Raw genomic sequence first — 12,049 nt, forward strand, 5'->3', positions numbered from 1 at the left:
ATATTCCCACCTTTCACCACCCATGGGTGAAATTCCAGCCTTATATGTACACATATGAGAATCCTCTGAGGAATTTCAGTGAAGGGACTGTGAGGGGGCAAAGAACTTCAGTGAACTTGAGTTGTCAGGCTTCCAGTGCAGGGTCACTGACGATGTAGCATTTGGCCTAGCTCAAGGGACATGATGATGACTGTAGTGATGGAAGATGGAATGGGTAAATGTTGTGAGGTTTCTTTCCAGACTTTTTTTTGTCTGATTATTGTATTATATATTTTATTTTGAATAGCCTTTGGCAGGGTCGGGAATAAAACAACATGGCTACAGGAAATGTTGAAAAAATAACAGGGGTGTGATTGGTTTTATTCTTGTGAACTGAACATTTTTGAGAGGCGGTTAAATTGAATGTTTATTCTTTGGACTGGTCTCTTTTTCTTGACTCTTAAATCTTGAAATTTAAACTAATAGGCATCCCTTTCCGAAATGGACACATTCTCATTCTCTACAGATGGATTGATAAACTTTTAATTATGCAGAGCTTCTTGCATAAGACACAATAGCTATAGAATCGGGTGTAAATTACAGACCAACTTTGAAGTCAAAATTTTGAAATTAGTTACGAAGTTGGTGCTTTTATTTCTTGTACCTGATGCACCATCAATTACCACGAGACGAGAATGGTGGAATAATCGAGGCTTTATTGAGCAAGGTGTTGTGCCTCCGTAGCTGGAACCAGAATGGCTGCAGCATCGGAGAGCACACATTTTTATACGCCGCCTGCTGGGCGGAGCCAGCAGGCAGGGATTTACCGTTGTACCTTAATATACGGGCAGTGCCGTAATACATATAATATGCCACTAGTAGTGACTATCACAGTACCTGTGAGGAAACATTCCAACGCATTGTCAGGGGTTGTGAGGCTATGTGACTCATATTGTGACTTCTTAATTTTATTGTGCGATTTAGTCATTTTACATGAGTAATAGTGAAGATGAAGAATGCGAAACCTGAAATGACTTGGAGGGAGATGAATGAAATGGCTGTCAGGATGAATCTCTTTGCACAGTGATTGTTTGAAATGGTCTTCAGGCAGGAAATTAGAGGCAGTCATTGGAGATGTTCAAGATTTCCCTTTTAAACAGAAATTAAATGATGATTTGAAGGGGAAAGGTTTGCACAGCAATGGGGAAAGTACAGTGGAGTGGGAATACTTGGATAGATCTTTCACACAGCCAGCATAAGTGGGATGACCAAATTACATCTTCTGTGCAGTGTCATTCTATGATTCCAGTTGCGTGCCAGATGGATTCAAGGTAAAGTGTCTTATTTTCTTTTCTTAAAGCTTTCCTGCATTTTTGTAAAAACTTGTTTGTGTAACCCTATCCCGGAAAGATGTGGATAATCTTCCCAGCTCCTCCCAGAATGCATATTAATGCACCTTGGATCCTTTCTTTTAAATATCTGTCAATTGACAAATGTGCAAAATAAGAAGCAGGAACTTCATACAGCGTATGCCTTGACTGTATTCAACAGGGCTACGACAGACAGAAAGCCTACATTGCAGCTCAAGGGCCACTTAAATCTACAGCTGAAGATTTCTGGCGGATGATATGGGAGCACAATGTGGGAGTTATTGTTATGATCACCAACCTGGTGGAAAAGGGACGGGTGAGTTTGAGACTTTGAATGCTCGGTGTCACTCAAAAATAATGTCAGCAAATGGCTTTGGAATGAAAAAGTGAGGATACGGCACCTCCTTTTCTGAGCGTGCTGCTTTCAGTCACTAACCATGCCATTTTATGAAATATAGAGACTCATTTCCTCTGATGTGCACATTTTCAACAAGGTACTGAAAACAGTTCTTATTTGCCACAGCGACAAAAAGGTCCAATTCTACACTTCCAAGCCAGAAGTTCAGTAAAAGCTGCTTGATGTCTTTTCTTGACATTCAGATTCAGTGTGTTTCAAGGCAATGGATTTACACTGGGGAATGGAGCACTTTCCATCCTGAGCACCCATTTTCCAGAGTGAAGTTCTCCCAGATCAAGCCAGCACAGCCGGGTCACTGGGGATAGACGCCTGCCCTCTATTCTAAACTGAGAGAGTTAGCCTGGCTGAATCAGTACAAAGAAGAGCCACCTTGAGTAAAAATTCCAAATAATAATCCTGGATTTAAAACAAAATTTTTCCTTGACATGATTATTTTTATTTCTGTTTAGAGGAAATGCGATCAGTACTGGCCGACAGAAAGCAACGAAGAATATGGAAACATTCTTGTGTCGCTGAAAAGCACGAAAGTCTTGTCTTATTACACTGTTAGACAGTTTTCTATTCGCAACACAAAGTTTAAGAAGGTATGTGGATGTGCTTTTATGGAAATGCAAAAAGGATCAACTTTTTTGATGAGCAAAATCTCCTTGTGGTAAAATTGAATACTCAGATCCAATCTTGTCCCTTGTTGCAAATTAATTTGTACTTTTCCATTTCGCTGATTTCACATGTGGGGACGGAAATGGGAGGAGTTTTCTTTGGAGCTGGGCTCCTCACTGGCTTTCTAGTTTCAAAATGCAGTATTTTTGGGTGAAAAAGTTGTTAGCATTGCTGCCTCACAGCGCCAGGGATTCAAGTTTGATTTTAGTCTTGGGTGACTATGTGGAGTTTGCACATTCTCTCTCTGCATGGGTTTCCTTCGTGTGGTCCCGTTTCTTGCCACACTCCATAGATGTGCAGGGATTAACCTTGATAAATTGTCCCAATGTGTCCAAAGATTTGTAGGTTAGGTGAAGTTGCAGGGCTTAGGGTAGAAGAGTTGGCCAAGCTAAGCGGCTCTTTTCGAGAGTCGGTGCAGACTTGATGGGCCAAATGGCCTCCTTCTGCACTGTAGGGATTCTATGAAAGCTAGAAAATTCAGGATATTTAACAATTAGCTGGGCAGGGTTGTTTGTGAGTGTGTGTGTGTGTGTGTGGGGGGGGGGGGGGGTGGTTGTCATTGCTTGAAGATTGAGAAGTAGTTCACACTTACTTTCAGACTACTACTGCCTACGTGCATAGTCCAGTTCCTCAGGGCTGCTATCCTTGCATATACTATAATATATACACCTATACACCATAACTCGTGGCGATGTTGGGTAGTTTTTGCAGGACAAAGAGTTTGTTTTGATGTCCAATTCTGAAAAAAGTTTGGAGTTGTTCCTTAAAAATTGGTGTTGGTCGGGATTGGTGTTGGGTGGGATAGAAGGATATGGTGAACATTCAGTACTGAAGAATTTTAGTTTTCTTTTGCGTAAGTCAAGCCTATTTACAATTCAGTATCTTAACTATACCCTCTGTCGTGGGCTTATTAAATAAGTTTACTGGAGGAGCGCTCTATGGCTATGAAGGCCCAGATATGTCGTCACATGCTTTTTGCTTTTTGTATGTTCTGTTATGCTCAGAATGAAGGTATGAACGCTTGCACTGATCTTGTATTTTTTAGTTTTAAAAGAAAAATGGGACTGCTATCTAAAGTATGTTTTGTTACACACCACAGGGATCACAGAAAGGAAGACAGAATGATCATACAGTGACCCAATACCATTACACTCAATGGCCTGATATGGGTGTTCCAGAATATGCCCTTCCTGTGTTAACGTTTATAAGGCACTCAGCAGCTGCTAAGACCAATCTTATGGGACCTGTTGTAGTTCACTGCAGGTACTTGACATTATTCACAATAGGAACATTTTAATATAGAGCAACTTGATGGTGTTTAAATGTTTTTAGCTTTGAACTGGTGCCAGAGTGAGTGCTGCACTGGTGAACAATGCTTCTTACCCTGTGTTTTTATTAAGCGAGTGAGCATTCTCATCATAGCTGCAGTGAGTTTGTCGCCGGTTAAGGTCCAAATCACCATAATAGGAAATCTCGCTCAGAAGGGTAAAGAAGAAGGAAATCAACTAATATCCTTTGTCAAAGTGGTCATAAGGAACTGGCAGAACCTGCAACCTTTACAAAGTCCCAGGAAATCCAGTTTAAGGCCCAGACTATTCCTGTGCAATCTCCTTTGAACGTACGGTGGGAATCCGCCATCAGGTGTCATTTAGGCTGACTTTTCTTTGATACTGAAGGAATGGTCTGGACACAGTCAAGGTACATTCTCCTAAAAGGGAAAGGCAGTGCAAATAAATCCAGAGCTCCCTGCATTTAAAAGGAGATAAAAATGAAGATGAGGAAGAAAAAAGGTGCTTACGACAGGTGTCAGGTAGAAAATGCAATTGAGAACCAAGAGGAATACACATTAGAGAAGGAAAGAGGGATTATGAGAAAAGACTGGCAGCCAATATAAAGGAGAATACCAAAGTCCTCTATCGCCATATAAATAGTAAAAAGGTGGTAAAGAGAGGAATGGGACTGATTAGGGACCTAAAGGCAATTCCACATGGAGGCTAGCAGCAGGGCGGAGATATTAAATGAACACCTTGCATCAATCTTCACTAAAGAAGTAGATATTCCCCAGGACATGGTGACAGACAAGGAAACTCGATAAGGAAACAGTAAGGATTGTAGTTCCCCAGGGTTGGTATTGGACCCATTCGTTTCCTGATATATATTAATGATCTATATCTTGGTATGCAAGGCAAAGTTTGTGATGACCCAAAACTTGGAAATATTGTAAACTGTCAAGAGAACAGTGTAGAACTTCAAATGGACAAGTTGTTGGAGTGGGCAGATAGGTGGCAGATGACGTTCAATGCTGAGAAGTATGAGCTGATGCATTTTGACAGGAAGAACATGGACAGACAATATAGTATAAGGGGTAAAATTCTTAAAGGGGTGCAGGAGCAGTGGGTCCTGTGTGTATGTGCGTAGATCATTGAAGGTGACAGCTTAGGTGAGAGAGCAGTTTGTAAAGTATAAAGTATTCTGGGCTTTATTAATGGGGATAATGAGTAAAAGAGCAAGGAGGTTATGCTGAATTTGTACAAGTCACTAGTTAGGCCTCAGCCTGAATACTATGTACAGTTCTTGGTGTCACATTATAGGAAGGGTGTGAACACATCGGAGAGCATGCAGAAGAGGTTGACAAGAATGGTTCCAGGGATGAGAAACTTCAGTTATGCGGATAGGTTGGAGAGGTTGGGACTAATCTACTTGGAAAGAAGACTGAGAGGAGATTTGATTATGAGAGAGCTAGACAAGGTAGGTAGGGAGAAACGGTTCCTGCTTGTAAATCGATCAAGAACAAAAGAGCACAATTTAAGACAATTTTCAAAAGAAGCACATGTGATGTGAGAAAAAACTTTCACACAACGAGTGGTCGGTTCTGGAATGCACAGTCTGGATGATGGAGGCAAGTTCAATTGAGACTTTTAACAGATCATTAAATGATTAATTGAACAAAAACAATACGAAGGGGAATGGCACTAAATCATGAGGCTCATTTGGAGATCCGACGCAGACACGATGGGCCAAATGGCCTCCTTCTGCGCCATAATAATTCTGTAATTCCTTGTTGGATACACTGTGTTCAGATTTTAGACCACACTGAGACTAGCCTGTGGTACTTTTCAAAGAAAATCAGAGAATTCTCCTGATAACTTGGCCAATATTCCTCCCTCAAATAATTCCAATAATGACATTAATTGACCATTCATTCAATTTCCTCATTTTAGAAGTTTTTGCTGTGCTTGGGTTGATTGTCATGCCTGCTTGCATAGTAACAACGACTGCATAATGTGTAGATTATATGGGAAATTGGTTATACACCAATATGGCATGAAACAGGGATGGGTCAAAAACTATATAAATGCAGCTCTTTCTCATGCTCAACATCAAGACTCAATGTTCACCAGTGGGTAAGATTCCAGCAGTTGTGAAAAATAATAATCAATTATGTGCATTTTTGTTTTCATTCTTATGTATTGCTGGTGTGGCAGCGTTTATTGCTCATTCCTAGTTACCCGTGGAAAGATGATTACAATGTGTATTACAATCTTTATTTTACTCTCTGTAAAAGGATTAAGAATTGAGACTCGAACAGAGGGATTTGGGAATTCTAATTGTAAAAACAAAATATACTATGTATCTTTGCCACTGTAGACACCTGTAGAAATAGATATGGTCACGGTGAAGGATTAAACAGTTTTCCAATTTTGTATTTTTAAATGTCATTTCTCTTGCAGTGCCGGTGTTGGAAGAACAGGCACATATATCGTAATAGACAGCATGTTACAGCAAATCAAACACAAATGCACCGTTAATGTGCTGGGATTTCTCAAACACATCAGAACACAAAGGAACTACTTAGTGCAAACAGAGGTAAGAAAAGCTGAAGGGGTTGGAAGGAGAGGTCTTGCTGATGGCTTACTTTCTTTGTTGGAGTAAATAATTGCGAGCAAGGATTTTTGGCTTGCAATGCAACAATTCGACCTCCTTTCATGAGGATTTTTTTTTAATACAGAAAGAAGGAAAAAACATCATTATACTTGAAGAAATGTCAGATGTCACATTTATTTGAAACGCAAGAGGGAATTGTGAGATACATTTAGAATGCATTGTGTCAGGCTGGAGAAAAAAATGACACCAGAAAGATCCTTTCTTTGACTTGTGCCACTACAATACATGGGCAACATGTTACAAGCTGTTGACTAAAATGAGAAAGAAATCAAGCTGCAAACTTAACTCAGTTGAAATTGGATCTAAATCTTAAATGTTAAAATTGAAGTGAGATAACTAACAGCATTTCTTGGGTGTAGTCCATAACTTTTCCGGCAAATGTTGAAAGGAAGTCCTATACATATCATTACTTGTTTTCCTGTTGAATGTACTTAAATCACGAAAAGGAATACGAAAATTAAAAGATAAAATTAGGCAAACCTTTCCAAAACTGGCATGAAATTAAACTTAAAATATGACCACTTTGATTCCAAAAAAAAATGGAACCAATCACTGTTATAACTCACTTATTAAATCACTCGTTATAATTCACTTATTATGAGAAAGCACGTTTTGCTTAAATTTCTTATTTGTGGATCCACTAAATAGCAAACAGAGAGAGAGAAAAGCTGAGTGATTTACTGGAAAGCAGTTTCAAAATGATTTGAATTCATGGTGCTGTGTGAACAGAAACTGAAAGTTCTGCCTCACAAGTAGTTTTTGCAATGAAACAAACCAGTTTGAGTGTGGCCAGGGGAAGAAAGCATACTGGTCAGCACCAGGGGGAGCACATCCTAACATCCAGGCTCCTAGCCTCGCATTTAGAGGCTAACCCTATGGTGAGCTTGTGTTAGGAAGTTCCCATGCAAGGGTTTACCCAGTAATTGCCCAGAAGTGCAATGCGCTGGGCAGGGAGCCATCTGACTGAAGTAATTTAAATTGTCAGTTTTACCCTGATAGTTACTGTGAAAGAAGTGGAAGGGGAAAAAAATAGTTTCTAACTCCAGAGTAACTATTTAAATATCCAGACCCAGTCTCACATGGGACACGCACACACACACACACACACATACAAACCCCTCTCAGGAGGACCCACCACATTTCTCCCCCCCCCCCCCCCCCCACCCCCACCACCACCAGCCTGACCTGACCCACCGCACCCCACCCTTCCCCAACTTGACCTGACCCACTCCCTACCACCACCCCCGCCACCAGACAGACCTCTCTCCATCCCAAGCTGACACCCCTCTCCTGCACTGACCCCATCCCCTTCCCACCTTCCTGGACTGACTTTGCTTCTGAATTGATCCCCCTCCCTCCCACCAGAACTGGCCCTCCTCTCTCCCAGACTGACTCCTCTGTCCAAAACTGACCGCCTCCCACTCCTGAAATGACTTCCTCTCTCCCAAACTGACCGCCTCCCACTCTTCAAATGATTCCACCCACAAATTGATCCCCTCCCTCCTTCCTAGGGGCTGGTTTAGCTCACTCAGCTAAATCGCTGGCTTTTAAAGCAGACCAAGCAGGCCAGCAGCACGGTTCAATTCCTGTACCAGCCTCCCCGGACAGGCGCCGGAATGTGGCGACTAGGGGCTTTTCACAGTAACTTCATTGAAGCCTACTCATGACAATAAGCGATTTTCATTTTCATTTTTCATTTCATTTCCTGGACTGACCCCCCCCCCCCCCCCCAGACTGAACTCCCTCCCCGTCCCCCTGGGGTCCACCCGACCCACATCCACTGTATTCCCTAAACTTTATAACCTACCTACTCCCTGTTAATTTGCCCTTTAAACCTCCCCTTTACGGCAGCTACTGCACTTCACTGCTCATGTCTCACCCAGCCTGAGTGAGGAAGGTTGAGGGGAGTCGGGGCTTAGGAATTACAGGTCAGGTAAGTCTGGCGGTAGTGACAATCTGAAGGAGATTGCCGTTCTGTGGAAGTTACGAGCCATGTGAGGCCACTTTAAAAAAAATAGTTTCAAAAGAACGAACTTGAGATTGGAATGAAGAAGGCATAATACTCGATTGGATTTCCCTCCGTTCCTCCCAGGGTCTGTTCTCTGATGGCAGAGGTGACTCACCATTGGCCACCACTGGGATCTTCCAGTCCTACCGATGCCTACAGCGTTCCTCGCCCATCCTGCCACTGGTGGGAAGGATCGGAAAATGGCAGCCCATGATGGGGGGCAACAACTTTTCACATGAAAATAAATGAGTGTAAACTTCTTATTTAGTTTAGAGAATAAAACATGAATATTCATTTTATTTATTGTTAGCGATCAATTTGTGTTTGAATGAGAATGCAAATTGTGACTTATACTCGGCCGTTAACATTTATAACTATCATAGATTTCCCTCATATATATGGAATGCATGGAATCCATGGATCTGTAATTATCGTACTGATGCTTCTTCGTTGCCAGACAGTCTAGGTTAATGTCACTAACATGTTGGTATGATTGTAGCTTGTTCACTAAAACCAATTGTCTAATATGTCTTCTCAATAGGAGCAGTACATCTTCATTCATGATGTCCTGGTGGAGGCCATCTGTAATAAGGATACAGAAGTTCCTGCCAGTCATTTATATGCCTATGTCAATGCTCTTCTGACACCTGGGCCCTCAGGGAAGACAAACCTAGAGAAGCAATTCAAGGTGAAGCCATTGAATGTCACTTTTCATGAAGTATCAGGCAATTTGGCGTGCCGTTCAGTGGGAGCAAAATTCTGATAGTGTCCAAGTTATCTAATACTGTGTTCACTTTACCTTGCCGCCGCCTGAGTGCTAGGCCCATCTTATTACTTTACTTTTCTGAGTGCCAGCCATGACTCAGGTGGCTGAATTCTTATCTCTGTGCCAGAAGGTTCTGGGTTCAAGTTCCCTTACAGGACTTGAGTAACAAAAATCATAGCTGACACCAGTTCTGTAATAGGGGAGCTGAACTGTTCAGAGGTTCTGTCTTTTGGATGAGATGTTGAACTGAATGAGGCCTCAACTGCCGATACAGGTGGATGTAAATCACAGCTGACACTCCAGGGGCTGGATTCTCCACTATTGGGACTATGTCCCCACGCCAGCGTCAAAACGGTAGAGTTTTACTCCTGAAAATCCTGGATCAAAGGGTCACGAATTCCCAGCCCTGCAGGGGGCTAGCAGGGACCCGGAGTGGATCTCGCAGCTTTTTCTGCAGATATGGGCCCCCACACGTCCGAGTCGGAAGCTGTGCATGCGCATGGTGGCGGCCTCCAGCGGCCATGCCGTGCTCCATGTCGGACTCAGACCGTGGAGCTAGACCCACAAAGGAGACCCCTCGATCGGCCGCGCACCCGACCCTCAACAACCGCATGAACATTCCCGACCCCCTATAAGGTCCCCCCGGGCCTCCGATAGACCTGCCCCTGACCAGGACAGCTGTAGACTGAGTCCGTAGCCGCCACGTGAGTCGGGGCTTCGGCTGATCAGGGGTGGAGGATGGCGGAGCAGGCCTCTGGCAATGGCCCCAGGCAGTGCAGGAGTACACCGCTTTTGGGGCCTGCAGAATTGGTGAACCAGCGCCAGTCCCGACTTCTTGCGGGAACATCCATTCTCCGCCCCCGCGCTGGCCGTGATTCCGGCGCGAGGGTGCGGAGCATCCAGCCCCAGTTCTGTAATGAGGGGAGCTGAACTGTTCAGAGGTTCTGGGCGCAATTCTCCGCACTCACGACGGTGCGGAGAATAGCGGGGGTCGTAAATTTTTACGGCCACGCTAGTCCGACGCCCTCCCGCTATTCTCCCCCCCCCCACGCCCGACTCCCGACACGAATTGCTGCCGCCGTTTTTTTACGGCGAGCAGCGATTCTCAGCTGGCCGATGGGCCGAATTCCAAGCCCTTTACGGCCGTTTTTACGAACGGCAAACACACCTGGTCTGGCCGTTCGTAAAAACGGCCGTAAAGTCCCTATCTTGGCAAGAATGGCACCGATTGGCACGGCAGTACCACGGCCGTGCCAAGGGTGCCATGGGCCCGCGATCGGTGGGCACCGATCGCGGGCAGCGGGTCCGATTCCCGTGCACTCTTTGTCCTTCCGCCGCCCCGCTGTATCAATTCGCGGGGCGGCTGAGGGGCATCCCGGCCCGCGCATGCGCGGGTTTTGTGCAAATGCGTGATGACGTCATCCGCGCATGCGCGGGTTGGAGTCTTCCAATCCGCACATGCGCGGCTGACGTCATGCGACGCGGCAGCCGTCGCAAACTCTGGCAAGCGGGCTTAACGAAATTCGGTAAGCCCGCGATGCCGGAGTTCACGGCCGCGGCATACTAGCCCCGACCGGGGACCAGAATCGGTTCCCGGTCGGGGAGGGGGAGGCTAGTTTTGACGCCAGCCTTACGATTTCTCCCTGTCTGGGAGAATCGCGCCCTCTGTGTTTTGGATGAGATGTTGAACAGAGTGAGGCCTCAACTGCCTCTGCAGGTGGATGTAAAAGATTCCAGGTCCCTATTTTGGAGATGAGTCGGGGACTTATCCCTGGTGTCCTGGCTAATATTTATGCCTCCATCAACATCAGAAAAACAGACTATCTGGTCATTGCTGTGTGTGGGAACCTGCTGAGCACATGCTGGCTGCCGTGTTTCCTACATTACAACAGTGACTACACTTCAAAGTACTTAATTTGCTGTAAAACACATTGAGACATCAGGTGGGCGTGAAAAGCTTGACATAAATTCAAGCCCTTCTGCTGTATTTTCTTGATGTTGCTAGTTAGTGTCAGAAAACAAATTTGTTTGGCGTACTCTTGACCCTCACCCCAATTCCCTCAACCACTAAATCACCTGGTCCCCAACACATGGACAAGAGAGCCATTGCTAGTTCGAGTGACCAGTTCAGCAATGTGACAAATGAAGGTTTATAGGAAAGGTGGATTATAAATGTATTGAGCAATTTAAGGGTTAAAAGCCTGGGGTTAGAGTGTGATTGACTGCAGTGGTCCTGTTTGTTTTTTAAAAAAGATTCTATTTTGCAGGACCTGGGAGCATTTGGCAGCCCAAAGGTGAAATTGACAGAGGAATGTGTTCTTCAGTCAGGGCTAATGCGTTGTATTTGACTGGGGACAGTACCTGGGGAGTTAATGTGCTTTCAGTCCCTGGAAAGCTAATTTGCTTTTCAGCTTGGGGGATGATGTCAGTGCTGAGTGGAGCTAAGGCAGAGAAAGAATTTTGAGGAAGTTTTTGTGAGGAGAGTTGAAGTCTGGGGTGGGATTCTCCTTTCTGACGGCAGAGTGTTGACGCCGTCGTAAAAACCAGAGAGTTTAATGATGGCGTCATCAGACCGCTAAGTGTATCGCTCCTCCACCCTACAGGAGGCCAACATGGCACTGGAGCGACTCACCCAGCTGCCGATACCGGCGCCAAATGTGCGCCGCGAGTCAGCGCATGCGCGCTGCAACCGGTGCAAATGCGCACTGCGCCCAGCGCAAACTCATGCATGCTCGGTAGCTTCCTTCCTCGCGCCGGCCCTGACGCAACATGGCGTAGGGCTACGGGGGCTGGCGCAGAGTAAAACAGGCCCCCACCAGGAGAGGATGGCCCATCGATCGGTCGGCCCAGATCGCGGGCCAGGCCATGGTGGAGGCCCCGCCCGGGGTCGGACCCCCCTCCCC

General features: G+C 45.0%; 1 protein-coding gene across 4 annotated transcripts in view; it reads left to right on the forward strand.

Moving 5' to 3' along the window:
* ptprz1a (protein tyrosine phosphatase receptor type Z1a) overlaps positions 1-12,049 on the forward strand; it is a 256,830-nt gene that overhangs the window by 228,061 nt on the left and 16,720 nt on the right. For all 4 annotated transcript variants that reach the window (XM_038781321.1, XM_038781324.1, XM_038781322.1 and 1 more), the window contains 5 exons: positions 1,531-1,665; positions 2,217-2,351; positions 3,527-3,690; positions 6,159-6,294; positions 8,922-9,068. In XM_038781321.1, the coding sequence (XP_038637249.1) occupies positions 1,531-1,665; positions 2,217-2,351; positions 3,527-3,690; positions 6,159-6,294; positions 8,922-9,068 (717 nt within the window). The remainder of the gene's footprint in view (positions 1-1,530; positions 1,666-2,216; positions 2,352-3,526; positions 3,691-6,158; positions 6,295-8,921; positions 9,069-12,049) is intronic.

This window comes from Scyliorhinus canicula, chromosome 20 (genome assembly GCF_902713615.1).
Source record: "Scyliorhinus canicula chromosome 20, sScyCan1.1, whole genome shotgun sequence".
Taxonomy (NCBI): domain Eukaryota; kingdom Metazoa; phylum Chordata; class Chondrichthyes; order Carcharhiniformes; family Scyliorhinidae; genus Scyliorhinus; species Scyliorhinus canicula.